This window comes from Grammomys surdaster, unplaced genomic scaffold, assembly GCF_004785775.1.
Source record: "Grammomys surdaster isolate TR1022 unplaced genomic scaffold, NIH_TR_1.0 364, whole genome shotgun sequence".
Lineage (NCBI taxonomy): Eukaryota > Metazoa > Chordata > Mammalia > Rodentia > Muridae > Grammomys > Grammomys surdaster.
The window spans coordinates 2594923-2621092 of record NW_021604783.1 but is presented as its reverse complement, the minus strand read 5'-3'; the positions used below and the strand labels follow the sequence as shown (position 1 = coordinate 2621092).

Genomic DNA, 26170 nt, shown 5'->3' with positions numbered 1-26170 from the left:
GGCGCTCTCTGATGACGTACAGCCCGCCAAGATTCGTGGGCTTTGGGCGCCGCGTGAACGGCTTTAGGTGAGTGAAACTTGCGCGTGCTTCCCTGAGTTTGCTCGCTGATAAGGTTCCATTGCTCACACATTCAAACCGAATCCAGGCCGCGTCGTTTTCCCCATCAGGCCTGTCTGGGTCCACCCGGATCCACGTGCCTTACGTAGAGCTTCGGTCTGTTGGAGCGCATGTTCTGCAGGCACTTGGTGTAGGTGGACGACCAGACTGAAATAGCCCCCTCACGGTCCCATTCATTCGTCAAAAAATGTGTCGACCACTTGCTTTGAATCAGGCACCATACTAGCCGTTGGGAATACAGCCCCGACATAAAACCTTGTTCCATTATTTCTGAAACTTATATTTCGCTGGGAATGATAGACAAACTTCTTAATAACTGCAGAGGGCTGCAGATGTAGCTCAGGGTCCTGGGTTCGAGCCTTACGACCTCATAAACCAGGTGCTGTGAAGATCATCAAGAATTACAGCACTCGAGAGGTTTTGTGAGTAGAAGGACTAGAAATTCAAGGACATCCTCAGTTATACATCGAGTTAGAGGTCAGCCTGAGCTAAATGAGACCCTGGGTGTTTCTCTGTGTAACTCTGGAACTTCTGTAGACCAGGCTGGCCTTTAACTCAGAGAGATTCACCTGCCTCTGCCCCCTGGGATTAAAGACATTCGTCACCTTTGCTTCTATTTTTTTTTTTTTAAAGGAAGACAGTGTGTATGGGGGTGGGGGGAACTGAGATGTGATGGGAATAAAGGGTACATTCATTTTTTGTTTTGTTTTTCGAGACAGGGTTTGTCTGTATAGCCCTGGCTGTCCTGGAACTCACTCTGTAGACCAGGCTGGCCTCAAACTCAGAAATCCACCTGCCTCTGCCTCCCAAGTGCTGGGATTAAAGGCATGTACCACCACCGCCCGGCTGGGTACATTCATTTAACAACTTGGTTGGTTGGTTGGTTTTGTTTTCTTGAAACAGGGTCTCTTTATACAGCCCTGGTTGCCTTGGAACTATATAAATCCTGAAACTGAGATTCATCTTTCTCCTGGGATTCGGGCCCTATACCACCATACCTTACAGAGGCAAGTGTTTATCCATTAAACCATCTCACTAGTATAGAAGTCATGATCTTTACATTATCTTATGGCAAATAGGATGTAGTTGTACAGTATTGGAATCATACCATTGGTGAATTCAATGCAATTGGGTGTGGTGATGCAGTCCCCTAAGCCCCAACATCAGAAGCAAGAAGACTGATGTCCAGACCAGCCTGGTCTATATGACAACCTAACTTTTTCTCATAAAACAAAGAACAGCAACAAAGAAAACAATACATTGATCAGTCCAAATGAATGATAATGGTGACATTGACTTGCGAGGTAGTAGACCTGAACAAGGCAAAAGATTTAACATTATGTGTGGAAGTAGATTTGTTCTCAGATTGATTATATGGAGAGGCTGAGGGAAAAGAGCAGTTAAGGTTGGCTTTAGTTTTACTTTTCCTGGTGCTGGGGGTTGAGCCTCGGGCCTTGCACGTGCTAGGCAAGTGCTTTATCACTGAATCCTGTGCCTCTGCGTTCAGTTGAGCAGCTGTTTGGATGGAGACGAGTTTCCTGTAACAGAGAAGAGCAGAGGCATAGCAAATCTGCCCGACTGGGGCTGCCAGCAGTACTACAGTTACTGCCTAGCGTCCAGTCCCCTTCCCATGAACTCAGTAAACTGTTCCTCTCGAAAGAAGAAAAGGGGAGGAAGAAAGAGAAGTCTCTTTATAAGTCTAGGCTGGTCTCAAACTCACTGTGTACCTGAGGAACACTGAGCTCAGGATCCTTCTGCCTTCACATTCCCTGTGCTGGGATTGCAGGAATATGTGCCACTTTGCCCAGGTTATATGGTCCTGGGAATCAAACTGGCCCAGGGCCTCTTGACTTCTAGACAAATATTTTGAGTTAAATATTTAGCCCTTGTTGGCTATATTAATGACACCCGTATGTGTAGATGTGATGGTATTTACATATACCAATCTGGAGTTTTAGAGGTTCACTGTTGGGGAAAGTTGTAGAATGTTTTGGCAAATATTAGTTTTAATGCTATCAAATTGGCATTTTAAATTAACAGTTGAATGGTGGCAATTTCATTGGTTGGTTTTACTAGGTAGTCTTTAAAGCACAGGTCTGGATGAAACCACTTAACACAAAGGAAGAGAAATAAGGACAGAACCCTGGGCACCTAACAGTTAGAAGCTGAACAAGAGAATAAGAGTCAGGTCTGGTGACTCCAGATCAGCCAGGGAAAGAGCTTCAGAAGAATATTGGTGTCCTTAAAGCCACGAGAGGAGTGTGAAGAAGTAGAAAATGAATTGAATCACTTGCTGCTGAAAGGACTTGTAAAAACAGTTAAGTAGCCTCTGGATTGGCAGCTGCACAATACTGGTTATGGACAGTGTACTGAAAGAAATTCACGCTGGGCAGTGGTGGCGCACGCCTTTAATCTCAACACTTGGGAGGCAGAGGCAGGGGGATTTCTGAGTTCGAGGCCAGCCTGGTCTACAGAGTGAGTTCTAGGACAGTCAAGGCTACACAGAGAAACCCTGTCTCGAAAAACAAAAACAAAAACAAAAAAATTCAGTTTAGTTACAAAAATTTTTGTCCCCAATCTGTGATCAGGCCCATTACCTTAGTATTTAGCCTGTATCTGAGGTCCCCAAACACACTTGAAGGCAAAGAACAATCTGTAAAAGTTAGCTTTCTTCTTCCATTAAGTGGGTTCTAGGAATCAAACTCAGATAATTAAGTTTGGTGGCAAGTGTCTACCTGCTGAGCCATCCCACTGGCCTGTGAAGTAAAAAAAAAATATATATATATGTGTGTGTGTGTGTGTGTGTGTGTGTGTGTACATATATATATGTATGTGTGTATATACATATATATATATATATATATATATATATATATATACATATACATATACATACATATACATATGTATATATTGTGTAGCCTTGGCTGGTCTGGAGCTCACTGTATTGAGGCTAGTCTTGAATTCACAGAGATCCTCCTGCCTCTCCCTCCCAGAGTGCTGGGATTAAAAGTGTGTGCCAGCATGCCCAGCAGCATTCAGTTTTGAATGAGTCAGGTTTGAGTCATACAAGTGGAAATGTGAAGTAGTAAAATTTCTTTCCCTCCTGCCTCCTCTGGAAGAGGCCATGTACATGTGTGAGCCCATGTGTGGGCAGATAGTTGAATGAATGGTGCAGATTAGAAGCCCTAAGCTCTGAGGGAGCTTTCTAGAAGCGAGGTGTTGTGAGCGCTTGGCAGTGAAAACATCTCAGAGTTGGTGTAATGAGCTCATCTTGAAGAATGGAGAGACACAGAGTTGGTGAGCAAAGGCATGCTCCTGCTGTGAAACAAGGAGTCAGAAATCGGGGCGGATTCTATCAGGCTTTGGATATTTTGAAAGCAGTGAAACCAGGATCTGTTACTCGATGTCACCAGCCAGGTCTAGTCCATCCTCCTCCAGATTTGTGCCTCAGATAATTACTTTGACAAAGTACCATAGACTGTGCAACTCATTAACAACAGGACTTCTCATAATTCTAGAGGTTGGATGTTTGAGGTCAAAGGGCCAGCATGGTTGGTGTCAACATCCAAAGCAACCCAAGCAGTCAGAAGATTCCAGCAGAGCAAGATCTTTATTTGAATTGAGCAGTCAGATAATAGCATAGACTCTGGAGCTGACTATGTCTTTCAACTTTCATCTTAGAAAGTACTTAAGCAGATGACAGAATTTTATTTTACTTGGACACTACTGATGGATCAGGGCCACAGACTCTGGAGCTGATGTGACCCCAAGTCAGAATGGTACAGAGTTTTTGTTTGTTTGGTTGATTGGTTTTTGTTTTTTCGAGACAGGGTTTCTCTGTGTAGCCCTGGCTGTCCTGGAACTCACTCTGTAGACCAGGCTGGTCTTGAACTCAGAAATCCAATTGCCTCTGCCTCCCAAGTGCTGGGATTAAAGGTGTGTGCCACAACTGCCCGGCCTGTACAGAGTTTTTAAGCCTGAAATTCACAAATATCTGTGCCAAGTTATCCCATCAGTCAGGATTTAGGAACATGTCTTTGTGGTACACTTACCCTGTTCTCATTGGTTGGATTATTCAACTGTGGCATGGTGATTTGCCTAGCATTTATCAGTTACCCAGGGAGGTCTTGAGAACTTAAACTTTACTTGACCCCTATTCAAAATGGAAGTTTTATTCAAAATGACTTCAGTTTGGTTCCTTCTTACAGTCATTTTCTTGTAAACACTTTTCAGATTTCACACTGCTGGCTTTGTATCTGTGCATGGTAGAAGAGATCTAACTCACCAGCTTCTTAGGACACTAATCTCATTCGTGAGGGTATCACCCTAACACTCCTAAAGACCCCTGTTCAAACATTGTCATATTGTATTAGGCAGAGGATGAAAAATGTTCAGTTCATGTCAGGTGACATTTATCCTAGGAAGTTCTTCCTATGGGGTTGGTGTTTCTGTCCCTTAGTGTTAGCCACACTAAGCTGAAATTGTATGATTTTTAAAATTTATTTATTTATTTATTTATTTATTTATTTATTTTATGTATATGAGTACACCATTGCTTTCTTCAGACACACTAGAAGTGGGCATTAGATCCCATTACAGATGGTTGTGAGCCACCATGTGGTTGCTGGGAATTGAACTCAGGACCTCTGGAAGAGCAGATGGTGCTCTTCACACTGAGCCATCTCTCCAGCCTGAAATTGTATGATTTATTTGTTCATGGTAGCATTCTTAAGACCTTGCCTGGGCCAAAGAAAGTGCCTATATCCCTCGCTCCCACACTACGAATGCCCGTGTGTGTGTGTGTGTGTGTGTGTGTGTGTGTGTGTGTGTGTGTGTTCATGCCTGGAGGTTTTGCCCAGGACTAAGAACATAGTGTCTGGGCTGTCCATGAAATTTAAAATCAACTAATGTTATTTTTTTTAGAAACCAAATTCATCTCTAGACAGTCTCTGCAGAAATGGCCCCTGTCCTTCACTTTTATGTCCGCCCCTCTGGCCATGAGGGGGCAGCATCTGGGCGTGTTCTCCGGAGACTACAAGAGAAACTGCCGACGCTTCAGAGTGTGGAGACTGAGCTGTGCTACAATGTGCACTGGGCAGGTGAGGACAGAGGCTGGGTTTACATTTTGTTTTGCTTTTTGGTGGGTTGTTTGACTCTGAGTATCATGTAGCTCATACTGGTCTCGAATTCTCTCTGTGACTGAGGATGGCCTTGAACCCCTGATGCTGCCTTCTCTCTGAGTGCTGGGCTGACTAGTGTATCACATCCAGTGTCGGTGTGTTTTTTTTTTATTGTTGTTTGTTTGTTTGTTTGTTTTGTTTTGTTTTTTACTTCCTTATTACATTCTGTTTTTATTTTTAATTGCATGTTTATGTATGGATTTGTATGTGTGAATGTGTGCATGAATGCAAGAATTCAGAAGGCAGCTTTGGATCCCCCGGAGCTGGAGATAGAAGTGTTATTCTGATATGGGTGCTGGGAATTGGTATTGAGTCTTCTGTAAGAGCAGATAGTTATAGTAACCCCTGAGCCATCTCTCTAGCCTCTTGTTTTACTGCTTTCCTGATTTACTTGCGCACCTGCGCATGGGTACTCGAATGTGGGAGTGAGAGGACTCTTCCTTCCACCATGTGATTTCCTGGGGATTGGAACTGGCTGCAGGTACATTGGTTATGTTTGTGTTTTACCTGTATGCGTGTTTGTGCCTGCATATCTGTCCTAAGTATTGGATTCTGATTTTGTTGCTTTGCTTTTAATTGGAGGCAGATCTCTCTGTTGTAGTACTGGCTGCTTGAAATGTAGTACTTGGAGCTTGAAATGTAGACCAAGCTGGCCTAGAACTCAAAGAGATCCCCTTGTCCGTCTTTCCATAGTGCTAAGACTAGGTCTTGGTTTCTTAAAGGAGGTGATCTGGTACATGGGACAATGTCTGGAGGTGCCTGTGTCTTGTCTCTACAGCTGAGACCCTTCCACGGGCTGAGGAGATGAAGAAGTTAATGTGGCTATTTGGCTGCCCTTTGCTGCAGGATGATGTTTCTGAGGAGTCCTGGCTTGTTTCTGGCTCCAATGATTTGTTGCTGGAGGTGGGACCCAGGTATGTGTCAGATGTCTTCCTGGGCAGCTTGTTCCCACGTTCCCAGGCATGTCCCCCTTTCACAGTCACCACCCACCCCTCACCTCCACTCCTTTCCCTCTTAGTCTTTGGCAGTTTTCCTTGTTCCATCCTTCCCTCTGCCTAGGAAATCATACAAATATTTTCTCTGTGTGGGCACATGTCCTGAAAACTGAACTAGCTTCCAAGTCTATTCTAGAAACAACAGCTTACACTCTGAGGACTTGAATCTGCACTGGTTTCTCTCCATTCCCATTTCTTAGGCTAGGGATTGATCATAGGACTTAATGCATGCTGAGTGAGCACTGTCCCACTGCACAGCTTTTCTTTTGAAACATGATGTTGTTAAGTTTCCCATCCTGGGTCTGTGTACCTGAGTGTAGTGCCAATGGAGGCTAGAGGCATCGGATCCCCCTAGAGCTAGAGTTTCAGGCAGGTGTGAGCCTGACATGGGTGCAAGGAACTAAACTTGGAGCTGTCTCTCCAGCCTCTGGTTAATTTTTGAAAGCAGGTGTCCTTGGCACCCAGACTGAGACAGGAGGCCAGTGGTGTATTGGGTAGATAGCAGTGGGCAAGATCCACCTTCCCAACTGGTTCTTGCCAAGGCCCTCAGACCATAACCGTCTGACTCTTTCCTCAGGCTGAATTTCTCTACTCCAGCATCAACCAACATTGTTTCTGTGTGCCAGGCTGCTGGGCTGAGGGCTGTGGATCGAGTAGAGGCCACCCGGCGCTACCGGCTCTCGGTAAGGTGTGGGCATTGTGGTGGGAGATCAAGAGGAGTAAGTGGGCCAGAGATTAGATCCTAAACTCCAGCAGGGTCATGGGAGAAGCAGGGGAAAGCTCTTGGCTTTCGCCCTGTCCTGTATGTTTAAAAGGTTGGGTGGTTTGCTGCTTGAAGGTACCTGGTTGAAGGGAGAATGGGCCAGCCTGACTTCCCAGACTTCTCTGTGCATCCTTTTAGTCTGAACAAAGACTGAAAGGTCTGAGTATGCATAGTTCAGTGGTGGGAATTTACCTAGCATATACAAACCCTGGCCTTGATATCTGCACTAGAATGAAAAAGTAGTGCTATGTAGTAGTGAGGTGAGAAACTTAGAGGTCCACAGTGAGGCCTTTCTCTCTGTTCTTCAACCTTTTCTCTTGTTTTCTTATGGCTGTATCTTCCCACCAGTTTGCCAACCATCCCACAGCTGAAATGGAAGCCATTTCTCTGGCTGCCTTGCACGACCGGATGACAGAGCAGCACTATCCTGACCCCATCCAGAGCTTCTCTCCTCAGAGCAACCCAGCCCCACTCAAGGGCACCATCAACATACTAGCTGAGGGTCGGCCTGCCCTGGAGAAGGCCAACCAGGAGCTAGGTGAGCAGGAGTCCATGGAGGATGAGGGGAAGGAAGGGCCTGACACAGTTCAGTGGGACTACTGAGATGTGGACTATGGTGGCCTGGAGCATGCTGTCAGCTCTTCTGGGATTTGTCTCCTAGGTTTGGCTCTTGACTCCTGGGACCTGGATTTCTACACCAAGCGCTTTCAAGAGCTGCAGCGGAACCCTAGTACAGTAGAGGTCTTTGACTTGGCTCAGTCCAATAGGTGAGGAGGAATACCATTGTCTGCTGCCTCGGCCCTTGCAGTCAGAAGGGAACACCACCAGTGCTTTTCCTGCATCTCCTGAGAGTCTGGCCTCCTTACCCTGCTGGGAGTCTACTGTTAAATCTTGCTTTTACCTCCCTTTGCTTCTGGACAAGCCACGGTGGCAGAATACGTAATGATGACTGTCTCTCTTAAGTATGAATTGGCTGTGATCTGTTGAAAGCTGTTGGGAAGAGCAGCACTGAGAAGTGACCATGTACCTTCCCCTCCCCTTGTCACTCCTGCAGTGAGCACAGCCGACATTGGTTCTTCAAGGGCCAGCTCCATGTGGATGGGAAGAAGCTAGCACGTTCCCTCTTTGAGTCCATCATGAGCACTCAGGCATCCTCCAACCCTAACAATGTCCTCAAGTTCTGTGACAACAGCAGGTTGGCTGTGCCCTGGGCTCAGGGGACCTTGGGGTGGAGACGAGGGAGGTCTTGGACCCTGGTTGGATTGGCATGGTTCTTGGGAAAGAAAGAGGGTGTAGAGTAACTGTGTCCGCAGTGCCATCCAGGGAAAGGAAGTCCGATTCCTGCGGCCTGAGGACTCTACACGACCAAGCTGCTTCCGGCAACAGCGGGGACTTAGACATGTTGTCTTCACAGCAGAGACACATAACTTCCCCACAGGTGAGTTTGGTCCCAGGCCTCGGGGCTGAGCCTAAATTGTTCTTACTTCCATGGAGAGTATTGGGAATGGTTTTATCTCTGTATTATCTCTTTTGCTTTTTCTTTGCAGGAGTGGCCCCCTTCAGCGGTGCAACCACAGGCACAGGCGGCCGCATCAGAGATGTCCAGTGCACAGGCCGTGGGGCCCATGTGGTAGCTGGCACTGCTGGCTATTGCTTTGGAAACCTGCACATCCCAGGTTTTATCTTTTTTCTTTTCTCTCTCTCTCTCTCTCTCTCTCTCTTTTTTTAATTTGTTTATTTCATATATGTGAATACACTGTCACTATCTTCAGACCCACCAGAAGATGGCATTACAGGTGGTTGCTGGGACTTGAACTAAGGACCTCTGGAAGAGCAGGCAGTGCTCTTAACCACTGAGCTATCTCTTCATCCCACCTTCCCTTCCAGATTCTCTGTCCTGACAGGCACCAACACTTACAGCTCTTAGATGTAAAGGCTGGGTATCTTTTCTTGGGAGGGAGAGCTTCAGAGTAATCACCCTGCTGACCATGAACATGAGCAGTATAATAGGGGAAATTGGAGGTTGCCAGACTGGATTTTCTTTAGAAACCATCATTCTTTTAGTAAGAAAACATGAGACTGGGGTATCTTAGGATCAGTGCTTGCCCACCAAATCCAGTTTCTTAGAAAACCTTAAGAGACTAAGGGACAAAATGTTTCCTGAGGAGATAAAACATACACATTTGTTCTCCCCACAACAGACAAAAGTTTGGATACCACCATAGTCAAACATGGTGAACCAATACCAATACCAATGATTTTTATTAGAGTTACTCATAAGGACTATGGGTGAGGGGTTACTGACAGGAACAGAAATGGCTCAGAGACAGCTGCATTGCCAAGGACCACCCTGGGATGGGTGACGTGAGTGACAAAAGCTAGGGATATGAAGCACAGAGAACAGCCTGCAGGCAGCTCAGCAGGCTGCAGCGTCCTTCTGAGTGACTCTGGTCTAAACCTCTTCTAGGCAGCTCTTCTGGTTTCTGCTTCTTCTAGGCAGCTGGTCTGGCCTTAGACTCTTTAGTTCAGCTCAGTTAGTATTCAAGGGACTCTCCATATTTATTGCTTACTCTGCTGGGGAGGAGCCTAGTAGATCTGATCAATTTCAGGGACTTTCTGAAGCTGTTTTCAGTTGTTTATCTTCCTGCTTAAAGAGCATCTCTTAGGGATGGAAGAGGAAACTTACACAATGGACTGGAGAGATGGCTTAGTAATTAAATGTGCAGGGACTTCAGGTTGGTTCCCAGCTCCCTTGTTGGTTTGTACACAGGTCCCTGTGTGACTCTAGCTCTAGGTGGGGATCTAACACATCTACTCTCTGCAGACACTGACATATATCCAAATCATTTTAGAAAATGACAAAAGTCTTTTTTAGCAAAGAAGGGGTGCTGAGCATGGTGGTACACATCTTTAACACAGCACTCAGGAGGCAGAGACAGGTGGATCTCTGAGTTCAAGGGCAGCCTGGTCTATAGAGTTCCAAGACAGCCAAGGCTGCACAGAGAAACCATGTCTTGGAAAACAAGAAACAAAAACCAAGGGGGTCGAAGGATAGCTTAGAAGGTAAAATTATCTACTGCTCATGTAAAGCCCCCAAGTTTGATTCCCAGCACCCTCCCCACACACACATACAAACAACACACAAGTGCCTTTGTGGGGGGCACTTAAGCAGTCTGATTTTAGGCTGAGTGGTAGGAGTTCTTTCTTAGCATGTTCAAGGCTCTGAAGCAAACCACAAGGGTGGCTTCAGTCTTCTCTGAAGATGTGTCCTTTCTTTCTTTTTTTTCTGTGCACTTTCTTTTTGGGATCAAACCCAGTGCCCTGTGCATGCTAGACATGCTGAATTACTGAGCTACCTCTCCAGCTCTTGCCTTCCATTCTTATAATTCCACTGAACCTTATCTTTCCACCTCAGGTTATAGTCTGCCTTGGGAGGATCCAAGCTTCCAGTATCCTGGGAATTTTGCCAAGCCTTTGGAAGTTGCTATTGAGGCCAGTGATGGAGCCTCTGACTATGGCAACAAGTTTGGAGAACCAGTGCTGGCTGGTGAGCCTTAGGGTGTATAAGAATGACTGAGGCTCCTGAGGGGCTTGTGGGTGTGGTGAGACCCAGGGGCTGTGGTGTTAGACACTGTGGGACTTAACCTCTTTCCACTTCCACACCAGGATTTGCCCGTTCTTTGGGTCTCCAGCTTCCAGGTGGTGAGAGGCGTGAGTGGATCAAGCCCATCATGTTCAGTGGAGGCATTGGGTCCATGGAAGCCAAGCATGTAGGCAAAGAGCCCCCAGAGCCAGGTAAGAGCCACCACCCTTCTCTGCATCCAACCAGCGTCCTCTCTAGCATGAGACAGCCACAGGAAGGAAACTGAGGGCATTTATATTTAGTTTATCCATTTGTATTTAGCTTTATGCTCAGGACTTTTATCTGCTGGCTCAATTAAATAGAACAAACATTTATTGAATGCCTACCAGTTGTGTGGTGGGTACTATGTTCAGGGCCGTTATCAAAGTCCCAGGCCAGCTGGATGGCTCAGTGGGTAATGACATTTGACAAACAAGTCTGATGACCTAAGTTCAGTCTCTGAGACTCATGATGGGAGGAGGAAACTGCAACTGACAGTTGTCCTCGGACCTCCACATAGGTGCCATAGTGTGCTGGTGTCTGCATGCTTGAGAATTAAGACCAGTCAGGTGGTGGTGATACACCATCAGAGGCAGCCGGATCTCTGAGTTCAAGGTCAGCCTTGTCTACAGACTGAGTTTTAGGACAGCCAGGGATCTCAGAGAAACCTAGTCTCCAGGGCTACATGGAGAAACCTAGTCTTTAAAAAAAATCATTAAAAAAAAGGAACTAAGAAAAAGAAAAGGTTGGAGAGGTGGCTCAGAGCTTAAGAACACTAATGCTTTTGAAGAGGACCAGGGTTCAATCCAACACCCCATGGTGGGTCACACCCATCTGTAACTCCAGGTCTATGGCATCTGTGGTCAACAGGTACACATGGTGCACATGCGTACTTGTAAGCAAATACTTATATACATACATATATAAAAAACATGATAACTAAGTCTCTAAAGAGAAAATGTCTAGGTCCTGTTGATTGGCTAGGTAACTTCATGGGGTATGGTTCAAGCCCTGAAAGGCTTGGCAGGAGATAAGGCTTAGTTGGTAGGACCAGGACTAACACAAGAAGATCCTTGGGTTTGATTCGAGAACCTCATAAACCGGATATTGTGGCCCTTGACTGTAATCCTGCAGCAGTATTTTCCCTGCCCAATTACATTAAAATATTAGTGTAGCAGGAGACCTGTGATTGGACAGGGAAAAGGGAGGCAGAGGTAAGAGTTGGAGAGACAGAGAGCGGGCTCAGGGAGAGGAAGGAAACAAGATGGAGGATGGACAGGAAGATCCTGGTCCCTCGTGGTTTTAAATAGCCACAGGTAGTTATGATTATCATATAGGATGGAATGATTGGGCTAACTTGTCTTATCTTGGTGGGCAGCTTGTATCATTATCATTTGGCTCTGCAGTTATTGTGCGGGCATCCTGTGAATTGAGTACTTATTGTTATATAAATCTAACTGACTAATTATGAGCTTCAAGAGTTTTGATTTTACTAGGTTACTGGGTATTATGATATCCAGGCGAGGTGGGCGGTCATTGCATGGGGCTGGCGTGGCAGTGACCCTGCCAAGGGAAATTAAATTAGCGAGTCGGGTGGAGACATCTGGAGGGGTGGGGGCAGAGAGCCTGCCGAGATGAGATGAGAACACCTCGTTACAGGGTTTCTAGAATGTGAGACCACTGACCACAGGGGTGTTTTGGCTGAGAAGGAACTAAGTAGTGGCTCCAGAGACAAGCAAACTGGAACTGGGAATACCATAACCAGTCGCTTCGGGGACTAGCTAGAGACAGGTGATGGGACCACTTCAGGGCAGAGAGTTGCTGGCAGTGTCTTGGAAAGCCTGTCAGTCCTTTTTTTTTTTTTTTTTAATTTCCTGCAACATAATCCTAGCACTCTGGAGTTGGAGGGTTAGACATTCAAGGTCATTCTTTGCTTTGTATTGAGTTTGAGGCCAGCCTGTGCTATCTGGGACCCTGTCAGATATACACACATACCTCCAAAGGTGAGGTTAGGGAGGGAAAACTACTTCCTCTGGCTCTATATCCTATGCCTCCAACACACTTGTTGTTGCTCAACTAGTTAGTTTGGTCCTCCCTGTGGTGTTTCCTGCTTATACAGACAGATCCAGGTGTCTGCCTTTTTAAAAAACAAAACAAAATACATACACATCTTTTTTCTTAATATTTTTATTTTTATTTTATTTTTTGAGATTTTAATAGAATTACATCATTTTTCCCTTCCTTCGAAACCCTCTGATATATCCTTCTTGGCTTTCTTTGAAATTTGTGTCCTCTTTATCATTAATTGGTGTTAAATATATCTATGCACATATATTCATATTTATAGAAAAATATGGAATGCTCCACAAATTCACATGTCATTCTTATGCAGGGAACATGCTAATCTTTTTTGTATTTTTCCCATTTTAGAATATGTGCTACTAAATTGAGCACCTTTCTTTCTTCCTCCTTCCCTCTCTCTTTCTCTTTCTTTCTTTCTTTCTTTCTTTCTTTCTTTCTTTCTTTCTTTCTTTCTTTCTTTCTTTCTTTCTTTCTTTCTTTCTTTCTTTCTTGAGATAGGATCTCACTATGTAGCCTTAGTTGTAACTCCAAGAATTCTCTATGCAGATCAGGCTGGCCTAGAACTCACAGGCATCATACCTGTCTCTGCCTCCGTAGCGTTGGGATTAAAGATATATGCCACATCTGACTCTGTGTGTGTCTGTGTGTCTGTTTGTGTCTTACTTTAAAAATATGTGTGTATGTTTGTATGTATGCCATGTGCTCCTGGGTGCTCATGGGAGCTAGAAGAGGCCATCCTGGAGCTAGAGTTACAGATGGTTATGAGCTGCCTAACATAAATTAACCAAATTCAGATCCTTGGGAAGAATATTATGTGATAAGCCATCTGCATTTGTGGGCATGTATCTAGGGCATGTGGAAGGCCTTGGGGTCAGTGTCCAGCCGCACACACCAAGTCAGTTGACTATAGATATGTGGGTTCGTTCCCCAACGAACAGTTATCTATTCAATTGATTTCTATCTTCTCTTAATGTTAGTACTACACTATATTTATTACTGAAGCAATGTAGTAAGTTCTAGAAGCAGAAAGAGCTGAGAATGTGGCTCAGTGGTAGAGTTAAGAGTGTGTATTGCTTTTGCAGGGGACCCAAGTTTGCTTCCTTGCACCCATGTCAGGAGGCTTATGACTGCCTGCAAATCCAGCTCCAGGCTTCTGACATCTGGCTTCTATAGGCTCCTGTATTCACATGCACGGACACACACATTAATGTACAAGTAAAGATAAATCCTTTATTTGATAGTTAAAAGAGATTGTTTTGATTGGTTTAAACTATCTATACTTATATTCATATTTATGTTGAATCTACAGATAAGATATGGGGAATATGCCATCCTAACAGTAATGCCTTGCAATCTATCTGTAAAGGCCTTGTATTATTTCTTATATTTGCTAAAACAGCTAATTCAGTGTTTACTATTGTACATATATGGTTTTTTACATGTGAATAAAACTGTAAGGTGAATTTCTCAACATATATTTTCCCCATTAGAGAATAGATGTGTTGGTAATTTTTAAAAACTAGTTATTTATTTTCACTTTATGTGTATGACTTTTGTTGCATGTGGGCACTATATGAGTGTACAGTCCCCTCAAAGGCCAGAAGAGGGCATCATATCCTCTGGAACTGGAGTTGGAAGCAGTTGTGTGTTGCCCTTCTGTAGGTGCTGAGAACTGAATCCAGGTCTTCTGAAAGAGCAGCCAGTGTTCTTAAGCACTGAGCCCTCTCTTCAACCCTGTGGCACTATAATTTTTATTATTGTCCCAGTGTCTTCCTCAAGTGTGTGGTTGCTCTCCCTTCTGCTCAGTGGACTGTGACAGTGCTGTCCCTCGTATCTGCCTCTTCTGCATTCCTGTTGCCTTGCTTTCACAGCCTTCTGTGTAGCTTCTGGTTCTGGTTCAACCTTCCTTCCTTGCAGGCATGGAGGTTGTAAAGGTTGGGGGTCCTGTCTATAGGATTGGAGTTGGGGGTGGAGCTGCTTCGTCTGTGCAGGTGAGTGAGAATAGTTAAGGAAGCCAACTTTCCTATCACTGGGCCCTCATGGGTGCTAGTGTAGGAGCTCTCAGGACTCCCTGAGATGAGCCGTGCCCTGTGCTTCCTCAGGTTCAGGGAGACAACACCAGTGACCTGGACTTTGGAGCTGTGCAACGGGGAGACCCAGAAATGGAGCAGAAGATGAATCGTGTGATCCGGGCTTGTGTGGAGGCCCCAGAAGGAAACCCCATTTGCAGCCTTCATGACCAGGGTGCTGGTGGCAACGGTGAGGGAAGTGGTCAGGACAAGGGACTCGGTCTACTTGGTCTGCTACAGATTTGCTTTAGAGAGAAGCACTAAGGATGTGCAGCCAACCACCAGGCTGTGCTGCACCTTCTTCCTGCTGGACAGCCTAGGGTAGAGGGGTACAGGGGTAGACACTGCTGCTGTTGCTGCTGCTGCAGGAGGCTAGATAGTGAGTGTGAAGCAGCAGCTCTGCCAGGGACTCCCAGGATTTCAGCTACTCTTCTGGAGACCAGAAACTCGCTTTGTTTTCCTGGGACTAACCATGACTAGGTTGCCACCTCTCCCTGCCATTCTCTCAACAGGCAATGTCCTAAAGGAGCTGAGTGACCCAGCAGGAGCTGTCATTTATACCAGCCGCTTCCAGGTACATAGGTTTCATCCCTAAAGCCAGGCTGTCCTCTCTCCCCAACAACACTGTGAAGCAAAGCAGTGCTCACTGACCCTTCCTTTTCTTCCCTCATGTCCGTGCAGCTGGGTGACCCAACTTTGAATGCACTGGAAATCTGGGGGGCTGAGTACCAGGAGTCAAATGCACTTCTGCTGAGGCCCTCTGACCGGGACTTCCTGAGTCGTGTCAGTGCCCGGGAGCGCTGCCCAGCTTGTTTTGTGGGGACAATCACTGGAGACAAGAGAGTGAGTTGTCACCGACGATCCAGAGTGGATGCTCTAGGCAGGCTTGGGCTGCCTGGGTGCGTGGGCTTGGGGGAGAAGTGTTGAAGGAGCAAAATGAGATCCAGCGAAGAGTGTGCCTAAGAGGAGCTGGGGACGGAGCTAGGGTTGGGAAAGAGGAGGAGCTCCCCAAGGAAGCCAGGCAGGGCAGGGTGGGGACATTTTTTCCTGCTCTCTGGGCACATTCCCTGCCAGTGTCGAAGGTCTCATTTTCTTTGGGGGCTGTCCTTGGGGTCCACAGATCGTGCTAGTGGATGATCGGGAATGCCTGGTAGGAAAAAGTGGCCAGGGAGATGCCCCCCTGACACCACCAACCCCTGTGGACCTGGACCTTGACTGGGTTCTGGGAAAGATGCCTCAGAAGGTATGTGAGCCAGGCAGGGGAGTGTATTTTACAGTGGCCTTTTTGCCATACTGATGTCCCCTTGCCTTTGTTTGCCACCAGTGTGCCCTGCTCTTCCCAGGTGCTTACATTTGGCCTCCTCCATTTCAGGAGTTCATCCTCCAAAGAAAACCCCCCATGCTGCAGCCTTTGGCTTTGCCCCCAGAGCTGAGTGTGCGGCAAGCTCTGGACCGGGTCCTCAGGCTGCCTGCTGTGGCCAGCAAACGCTACCTCACTAACAAGGTCCTCCTTGTACCCCACTTGGCTGCTTTAGCCTTCTTCATTTTTTCCTGTCATTCATCCTGGCTCTCTCCCCCACTGGGGTTTCCTAGGCTCTGGGAATGAAGGGATGGGGGCAGAGCACCCTTAACGGCCTACTGTCCCTGCTACCCACCTTGATATGTTCTCACTTTCAGTTCAGGGGCTACCCCACCCTTCTGTTGACCCTTGCCTTCTTCTCGGTTGCCAATTGCATCTGTGTTCCATAGGTGGATCGCTCTGTGGGTGGCCTTGTTGCTCAACAGCAGTGTGTTGGGCCTCTGCAGACTCCTCTGGCTGACGTGGCTGTCGTGGCACTGAGCCACCAGGAGCTAATAGGGGCCGCCACAGCCCTGGGAGAGCAGCCAGTCAAGAGCCTGCTGGACCCCAAGGTTGCTGCCAGACTAGCTGTGTCTGAGGCCCTCACCAACCTGGTGTTTGCTCTGGTCACCGATCTCCGAGTGAGTCCCCCGTGGCTTTGTCCTGCAGTTCTGGGCCTCTGTGTCCATCAGTCACTCTCCCTCTTTCCCACTGTTTTTTGCACATAAACTCCCAGGCCTTCTGCATCACTCTGCCTCTCCAATGCCGTGTCTGTGTCCCCACTGTTCCTAGGATGTAAAGTGCAGTGGGAACTGGATGTGGGCAGCCAAGCTCCCAGGTGAGGGTGCAGCGCTGGCCGATGCCTGTGAGGCTATGGTGACAGTGATGGCAGCACTGGGTGTGGCAGTAGATGGTGGCAAGGACTCCCTCAGCATGGCTGCCCGGGTCGGCACTGAGACCGTGCAGGCTCCTGGTAAGGATGAGGCCCTTGTGAGAGGGAAGAAGGACCTGTGGGCCTGGGCTGGTGCCTCACATGCTCTCATTTCTCTTTGCTCTGTAGGATCACTGGTCATTTCAGCATATGCTGTCTGTCCAGACATCACAGCCACTGTGACCCCAGACCTCAAACATCCTGGAGGGAAAGGTATAGCTCCATCCCCCTTGTTTTTGTATATCTGTTCTGAGTTTATTCCTTGCTTTGAGGTTGACTTTATGAGTTCTGGTCCCCCTCATCTCAGCCCTGAGCTGTGCTGCTTTCTAGGACTGGCAGTTGGGATGTCTTACTGTGTACTGTGAATGTGGAGCTAGAAACACTTTAAGGCAGGGTCTTGAGCTGCTGTCCCCTTCTTTGCTTCCTTAGGTCATTTACTCTATGTGCCTTTGAGCCCCGGGCAGCACCGGCTGGGAGGAACGGCTCTGGCCCAGTGTTTCTCTCAGCTCGGGGAGCACCCTCCTGATCTAGACCTTCCTGAGAACCTTGTGCGTGCCTTTCATATCACCCAGGGGCTGCTGAAAGGTGAGTGAGGCCCTGGTACATAGGTGCAGTTGTGGGGGGGGGGGGGGCAGTTGCCTCCTGAACAAGTGAGTGTGAGGTGCCTACAGGTCAGATTCTCTGTGAGTGCCTGCCTTGTCACACTCAGTGGCTTTCTAGATGCTGTGGAGCGACAGGCTTGGCCTGAGATGACTGAACTTTTCTTTGTTCCTCCAGACCGCCGTCTTTCCTCAGGCCATGATGTCAGTGATGGGGGGCTTGTCACCTGCCTTCTAGAGATGGCCTTTGCTGGGAACTGTGGGATAGAGGTAGATGTACCTGCCCCTGGGATCCATGGTGAGTTGCCTGGGTCTAGCCTAAGGCCTGGGCTGCTTCCTTTCCTTTCCTTGTAGACCTTGTGGTGTAAAGAATGCTGTATCTCTGACCCTATCTCCTGAATCCCAGCTGAATCCTCCATTGCCATCTTCATGTTCTGAACTGTGGCCCTCTAAGATCTCTCATAGTGTCTGGTACAGCTTCCGTGAGCTCCTCCAGATTCTGTCTCAGCTGAGTCCTGGCCCCATCCCAGTCATGCTGACTCACCCCCATCTCTTTCCTAGCATTGCCTGTGCTGTTTGCGGAGGAGCCGGGTCTGCTGTTGGAGGTACAGGAGGCAGATGTAGCTGGAGTACTGCAGAGGTACCAGAGTGCTGGCCTACACTGTCTGGAACTGGGCCACACAGGCGAGGCTGGACCCCAGGCCATGGTGAGGTAGCCAGGGAGAGTGTAGTGTTACTGTGAGCCTGTCAGCAAATACCACTCTGAAACCACCATGGGGCCACACTTTTCTCCTTTCTGCAGGTCCGAGTGTCAGTGAATGGGACTGTGGTTGTAGAGGAGCCTGTTGGGCAGTTGAGAGCCCTCTGGGAGGAAACAAGTTTCCAGCTGGACCTACTGCAGGCAGAGCCACGCTGTGTGACAGAGGAGAAACAGGGCTTGAAGGAGCGGACAGGACCCAGCTACTGCCTGCCGCCCACCTTTCCTGTGGCCTCTGTGCCCTGTAAACCTGGTAAGGAAGTGTGCACAGAGGCTTGGGTGCTTGGATCTGCTCTGGGGACGGTATCTGGGGTTTTAGAGTGGATAGGTAGCATTCTGCTCAAAGACACATCTCCCAGGTGGTCCCATCCCTCGAGTTGCCATCTTGCGAGAAGAGGGCAGCAATGGAGACCGAGAAATGGCTGATGCCTTTCACTTGGCTGGCTTTGAGGTAAGCCCGGTGCCTTACAGAGCTGGAGACCTTGATGTTGTCATGGCTGTCCTCTAACAGTGTCCTCCCTGTTGTGTTAGGTGTGGGATGTGACCATGCAGGATCTCTGCTCTGGGGCTATCAGGCTGGACACGTTCCGTGGTGTGGCCTTCGTGGGTGGCTTCAGCTACGCGGACGTCTTGGGCTCTGCAAAAGGTCAGTGTGCGGACTACTGCGTCTGCCATTCCTACATTCCCTGGTAAAACATCCTTGGCTGCTTCTGCCCAGGCTGTGGCCAACTTGTTGCCCCCACAAAGTCAGGCAGAGTGCTCTGGTTCAGGACCAGATGTGGTTCAGGCCAGCAGGAGGATGTCTGACTTTCCAGAGCTGTACAAGCCTAGAGGGCTTGTCTCATCTGAACAGTTGGCTGCTCTTCTACTTGATCAGACTGTCGTGTTCTGTGGAAAGATGGTTCAGCACAACTAGATCAAGAGAGGGCAAAAGGTCAGGCTTTTTGTGTGTGAAATCTTTGCCTTCTTTGCCCAGGCTGCTCAAACTCACAAAGTAGCCTTGGAAGCCATCTTACCATAGCTGTTCAAGTATGGGATTTACAGGTGTGAAATCTTACTGTTGAATCTTAGACAACTACATAGCATTTGAAAAAAAAAAAAAATTGGCTTAGCATAAAGAAATTCATGGATTCCCTTGTCAAGTTATCTGGTTGAAGCAGACCAGGCTGTTTCTTCCCTCAAGTTTGTCCCGGGGTCTGAAGAAAAGACCTGATTCTAGACTAGAGGGATGTTACTTCCCTTCACTCCCTGCTTCTGCTTTAATCAGGCCTTTTACATCTCACTCTGACTTACCTGTTCTTCCTAGGTTGGGCAGCTGCAGTGACCTTCAATCTACAGGCCAGGGAAGAGCTGGGACGCTTCCGCAGGCGGCCAGATACCTTTAGCCTGGGCGTGTGTAATGGCTGTCAGCTGCTGGCTCTTTTGGGCTGGGTGGGAAGTGATCCCAATGAAGAACAAGTTGAGCCAGGTCACAACTCCCCGCCAACACAGCCAGGCCTCCTGCTCCGCCACAATCTGTCTGGGCGGTTTGAGTCCCGATGGGCCACCGTACGTGTGGAGCCAGGGCCGGCCCTGATGCTTCGAGGGATGGAAGGCTCTGTGCTGCCTGTGTGGAGTGCTCATGGGGAAGGTCAGGCTGAGGAAGGCAGGGAAGGGTTTGCAGGCTGGGGATGGCCCTGAAGGAACTTGGCCTCCACTCTTTTCTCCTTCACTTCCAGGTTACATGGCGTTTTCTTCTCCTGAACTCCAAGCCAAGATTGAGGCCAAGGGCTTGGTTCCTCTGCACTGGGCAGACGATGATGGGAACCCCACAGAGCAGTACCCTTTGAACCCCAATGGATCTCCAAGGGGCATAGCTGGCATCTGCTCCCAAGACGGTCGCCATCTGGCACTCATGCCACACCCTGAGCGAGCTGTGAGGCTTTGGCAGTGGGCATGGCGACCCTCTCCCTTTGATGGTCTTTCCACGTCCCCGTGGCTACAGCTCTTCATCAATGCTCGGAACTGGACCCAGGAGGATAGCTGCTGAGGAAGCCGCATGACAGCCCTGGCCCACAGCTCACCCTTTGAGTCTGTTGCCTTCTTTCCCCACTGCCTTCAGGGGTATCCCCATGTGATTTCCAAAAGCATCTTAGGCAGCAAGAACCAAAATGCTGAGATGGCCTCAGCTGCACTGCTCATTTTAGCCTTGCCCCTGCAGGAGCCGCTTTCAGTTCTTGAGTTTAACATGGATCTCCAGCAAGTAACCTCAGGCTCCAAGGACAGCTGCTGACAGTGCAGGGCATGGGCAAAGACTTACTGGCAGTCCTTCCTGGGATCATCACCTTGTTATCCCTCAGTCTTTTTTTTTTTTTCTTCTTCTTCGACACAGGGTTTCTCTGTGTAGCTGTGTAGCCCTGGCTGTCCTGGAACTCAGAAATCCGCCTGCCTCTGGCTCACAAGTGCTGGGATTAAAGGTGTGTGCCACCACTGCCCGGTGTTATCCCTCATTCTTTTGGTTAGAGCTCTGAGTGAGCTGTCACGTCCCCTTTTCTTTGGCTCTGTAAGATGGGCTTTCAGTCTATAGCCCAGGCTGTCCCTAAACTCAGAATTCTTTAGTGTCAGACTCTCTGGTGAGTGCCACAATGCTTGGCATTGGCTCAGGGCCTAAGAATCATGTGCATCATCTCCTCCCAGCCTCCGCTCTCATCTGAAAAGAACAGCTTTCTGGTTCCCTTTCAGACATGCTCTGCTAGTTGTTAGGAATCATTGCTTCCGGCCATGCTTAAGGGGCTGACCTGTGCCAACTCAGATTACATTCCTGATTTCTTTTTTTTTTTTTTTTTTTTTTTTTTTGGATTTTCGAGACAGGGTTTCTCTGTATAGCCCTGGCTGTCCTGGAACTCACTCTGTAGACCAGGCTGGCCTCAAACTCAGAAATCCGCCTGCCTCTGCCTCCCAAGTGCTGGGATTAAAGGCGTGCGCCACCACCGCCCGGCTCCTGATTTCTTTTTTAAAAATATTTTTTTTAATATATTTTTAAAAAATTTTTATTTAATATGAGTACTAGGCTGCATATACATCAGCAGTCCAGAAGAGGGCGCCAGATGAGCCATCTCTTCAGCACCCCACCCCCACCCCCCAAAAAAAAAGAGAATGGCAGATTTTTTTTTTTTTAACATGTATTTCTTTGATTTCTATAGGTACACTGTCACTGTGCTCAGATACACCAGAAGGGAACCAAATCCCATTACAGATGGCTGTGAGCTACCATGTGGTTGCTGGGACCTTTGGAAGTGCAGTCGGTGTTCTTAACCACTGAGCCGTCTGTCCAGCCACACTCCTGATTCTTGCTTCTCCTAATTTAGCGGCCACCTTAAAGTAGTTGACACCTGCCTTCCTAGAGCAGAGCCCTGAGCTATTGGAGTTTGTTTTTTGTTGTTTTGACTTTTCAAGATGGGGTTTTTCTCTGTTTAGCCCTGGCTGTCCTGGAACTTACTCTGTAGACTGGGCTGGCCTCCTACTCAGAGATCCATCTGAGTGGTGGGGTTAAAGGCATATGCTACTACTGCCTGGCCGTTCAGTTTTCTTCTTGTTCCTTGATCAGTAATGGTGCCAGGCACTGCTCTAATGGAATCCTACAGTCTTAATAGAATTGAAATAATAGCTCCTTAGCTTGTACCACCAAGCTAAATAGGTACTGGGTAATTTATGTGTCTAACATAAAGATTAAGGTATTTGAGAGGCGTTTTCCAGTTAACAAAAGAAAGTTTAATGATAAGCTGTCTATGATTGGTTACAACTTGAAAAGGACAGCAAAGCCGGGCCGTGGTGGCGCACGCCTTTAATCCCAGCACTTGGGAGGCAGAGGCAGGCGGATTTCTGAGTTCGAGGCCAGCCTGGACTACCCTGTGAGTTCCAGGACAGCCAGGACTACACAGAGAAACCCTGTCTCGAAAAACCAAAAAAAAAAAAAAAAGAAAAGGACAGCAAAGTGCTCTACCCACTGAGCTACATCTGCTTTTGATGATCCTGCAGTCACAGATCACATGTCTTGGTTGTAGCTGTTTTTGCTGACAGCCATCTCCCATTATCCCTTGCTTCCTACTTGTATGGTAGACTCAGGTAGCCCCCTAAGAAGCTCTATGTCATGATTAAAGGAGTTTCCTTATTAAAAACACTTACATGTTGGATCTCTAAATATTTCAGGGTTTGAGGGAATGCAGAACACTTGTGCTTCTGCAGAAGTAGCGCCCCCAAAAGGCATCAATGGTGAATAGGTGTTAAGTTGCAAGTTGTATGTTCATCTGGGTGGTAGAACGCTTGCCTGGTATTTGTATGTTTCTTGAGTTTGATCTCCCTCCAGCACCACAGAAGGAAGACATTTGGAGATGGGAAGTCAGATCTTCCTTATTACATTGCAAAGAAACTTCCTAAGTAGAATGAGTCTAAGGATTTTGTTTGTATTTTCAAGACCCATATGTTTTCCTGGCTGGCTTTGAACTCATGTAGCTGAGAGTAATCTTGAAATCATGGTCTTCTACCAAATGCTGATTTCCGACCTAAGCAGCATTTTGGACATGTGAACATTCCCTTTGATGCTGTAGAATATATATTTTGCTTATGGTGGTGCATGCTTTTAATCCCAACACACAGGAGGCAGAGGCAGGTGGATCTTTGTAAGCTGAAGGCTAGCCTGATCTCCATAGTGAGTTCTAGGCTAGTTAGGGCACTGTCTCAAATTTATATGTTTATAATGTAAATATTTATGAAGATGGTGTTTTAAACCTGAGTGGGCAAGATGGCTTAGTGCAGAGGTTTTCAAGCTTTCCAATGCTGTAACCCTTTAATACAGTTCCTCATATTATTGTGGCCCAAACCATAAAATTTTGGTTCCTATTTTATAACTGTGTTTTTGCTGCTGTTAAAAATCATAATGTAGGGGGCTGGAGAGATGGCTCAGCGGTTAAGAGCACAGACTGCTCTTCCAGAGGTCCTGAGTTCAAATCCCAGCAACCACATGGTGGCTCACAACCATCCGTAATGAGATTGGATGCCCTCTTCTGGTGTGTCTGAAGACAGCTACAATGTACTCATCAATAAAATAAATAAATAAATATTTAAAAAAAAAAAAAAAAAAAAAAAAAATCATAATGTAAATGTCTGTTTTCTGATGGCCTTAGGCCCCAAGAGGGTCATGACCCTCAGGTGAGAACTGCTGGCTTAGTGGGTATAGGTATTTGCCATCAAGCCTAATGGCTTGAGTCCAATCCCTGAAACTCACATGGTAAAAGGGAAGAACCAGCTCTCCCCAAGTTGTCTGATGGCTTACATCTGAGTGCCATGGCACATGTGCACAAGCACACATATCAACACATATGTAGCCAGGTGTGGTACACCCTTTTAATCACAACCAATCAGTGATACTTTAATCTTTGTTAATGGAAAACTTCAAATTAATGGAAAAAGGTCCATTGTGGTAAAAGATGTGAAGTGGGCCAGTGGAAGCGTGCTGTGCATGCAAGGGCTGATGAGCCGTTCTCCGTCCTGTGTTCTTTTAGACTTATTTTGTGTTTTTATGTGTGTATGGTTTGCCTGTATTTGTGCGTGCCTGGGTATCAGAAGAGGGCTTCATATGCCCTGGATCTGGAGTTACCAGTGGTCACAAACTTCCATGTGGATACTAGAAATTGAAACCAGGTCTTCTGCAAGAACAAGTGCTCTCAACTGAGCCATCTCTCCAGATTCACACCTGAACCTTTACAATAGCATCTAAACCTCTTAAAGAAGTCCTGTGCTAGGTTTCATCTCCTTAACAGATTTCTAAACAAATCCTCGGTTCCACACAAGGCTATCACAGCAGCACAGACACCTCAGCCCAAGACACCACTGCGATCCCACCTTAAACAGTGCTTTCGTCAAAGATTTGTCTCCCAAGCACAGTGTAGACTCCGTGATCAGGAAGTCTGTCCTAACAGTGTCTGGCACCTACCAGGTGACCAGTAAGTCATTATGTTGAATAAATGAGTGGATATAAAAGCTGAAAAACTGGCATCGACTTTAAAAGGTTTTAAGTTACATTTATTTATGGTGGCAGGGTGAGATAGGAGAGGCGCGACTGCCTTACAGCTCAAGTGAATGTCAAAACAAGTTACAGAAGTTGGCTCAGAGGCAAGTGCTTTTGCCACTGAGCAGTCCCAGATCTAGTTTTCCCAGATGGCTTCTCTGTGTCTCCCTGGCTCTCCTGTACTTGCTCTGTAGATAAAAGGTATGTGCCACCAACATTCAGCTAGCATAATTTTTTTGTTGTTTTGTTTTTAAATATTTGTCTTTGGGGCTGGAGAGATAGCTCAGTGGTTAAGAGCACTGGCTGCTCTTGCAGAGGATCTGGGTTCAATTCCCAGTAATTCCCAGCACCCACATGGCAGCTCACACTGTCTATTCCAGAGGATCTGACACCTTCAGACATGTAAGCAAAACACCAATACACATAAAAGTAAATAAACAAAAAGGTGGTAATGTAAAATAAACCATGTAATTAGTTCTTTTAAGATTTATTTACTTATGTAAATGAGTGCTCTGTCTATATATACATCTGCATGCCAGAAGAGGACATCAGATCTTAGTGATGGCTGTGAGCCACCATGTGGTTGCTGGGAATTGAACTCAGGACCTCTGGAAGAGCAGACAGTGCTCTTAATCACTGAGCCATCTCTCCAGACACTCGTGGCTATTTCCCCCCCCTCCTTTTTAAGGATTTTTTTTTTCCTTAATAGAAAGTGGTTCCCGTGGATTTATAGGTAGATTGGCTCTGCACTTCCCCTTTCTGCCTCCTTTGTTGGTTTGTCCAGTCATTCTGTGTCATCAGGCCAGTGAAGGACACTAATTTGACATTAGTTTCTCTTTCTTGTCCTTTCTCCCTTTGTATCTCTCCTCCCGTTCTCTACCTTGTCTCTCTTCGGTTTTATAGGAGAATAGATACGTCACAGAATTAGGCACATGACTGTCACTTTTGGTCTGTGCCCAGGTGCAGGCAGCCAGCAGGAGGCTTGTGGACAACAGCTCCAAGTGGGGACTACCAGGTGAAAGCTGCTTTCTCCAGGAATGCCTCAACAGGGTACCCTCTGCTCTCTAGTATCGTTCTATACTTCCCTACTTCCCCACTGGGATATCTCTCTCTCTCTCTCTCTCTCTCTCTCTCTCTCTCTCTCTCTCTCTCACACACACACACACACACACACACACACACACACACACACACCCCAAGGGACTGTACTCAGAAAAGGATGTGGATTCTAGGCCAGCAGTGAGCCTGTGGACCAAGATGACACCTCCAGGATCTGTCTATGCCTGAGTCTAGTCTATGGATAGACACTTGGGGGCAGCAAACAGCTAGAAGAGAAGCTAAGGAATTGCTGGATAGGCCTGGGCATTTCTAGGGCTTAGTCCAGATAAGCTAATCATTAGAATTGCCTTTGGCACAGGGTCACCCAGCACAAACAGACATGAGTGACAACATCTGTCTGTTTGGCTTCATGAGCAGGAAGGGTGGGGCAGAGGGCTGTCTGTGAAACTGGAGCCTGTCCACCAGGTAAGGGTTATAAAGAAACAGCATTGTGGCACAGTGGAGGGACGCCAACTTGGAATAAGTGATTTCTTTCTTTTACTTTGAGAAGACTCAACAGCATAGGGTTCTGGAGGCAAGCACACAACAGTTTGCCTGCATAAAGGGC

The 26170-nt window shown here is 47.1% G+C and overlaps 1 protein-coding gene and 1 non-coding gene across 3 annotated transcripts; one reads left to right on the top strand and one right to left on the bottom strand.

Annotated features, from left to right (window-relative positions):
* On the top strand, positions 1 to 21257 carry Pfas (phosphoribosylformylglycinamidine synthase). 2 transcript variants are annotated; one of them, XM_028780094.1, is made up of 29 exons: positions 35 to 67; positions 1022 to 1125; positions 5045 to 5220; positions 6080 to 6215; positions 6874 to 6979; positions 7408 to 7597; positions 7721 to 7826; positions 8114 to 8254; positions 8373 to 8497; positions 8607 to 8735; positions 10475 to 10606; positions 10726 to 10854; positions 14681 to 14754; positions 14866 to 15022; positions 15345 to 15406; positions 15514 to 15675; positions 15953 to 16075; positions 16205 to 16336; positions 16582 to 16812; positions 16964 to 17144; positions 17232 to 17315; positions 17532 to 17687; positions 17880 to 17999; positions 18263 to 18408; positions 18504 to 18711; positions 18818 to 18909; positions 18990 to 19104; positions 19765 to 20088; positions 20177 to 21257. In XM_028780094.1, the coding sequence occupies exons 3-29, from the start codon at positions 5079 to 5081 to the stop codon at positions 20485 to 20487; spliced, it is 4014 nt and encodes a 1337-aa protein (XP_028635927.1). In that variant the 5' UTR covers positions 35 to 67; positions 1022 to 1125; positions 5045 to 5078; the 3' UTR covers positions 20488 to 21257. The 2 variants fall into 2 exon arrangements, with proteins under 2 accessions (XP_028635928.1, XP_028635927.1); XM_028780095.1 differs by lacking the exon at positions 1022 to 1125 and having other exon boundaries at positions 1 to 67.
* LOC114631799 lies at positions 13029 to 13135 on the bottom strand. The gene has a single exon (XR_003713002.1). It is a non-coding gene; the product is annotated as a U6 spliceosomal RNA (small nuclear RNA).
* Positions 21258 to 26170: the final 4913 nt, after the last annotated feature.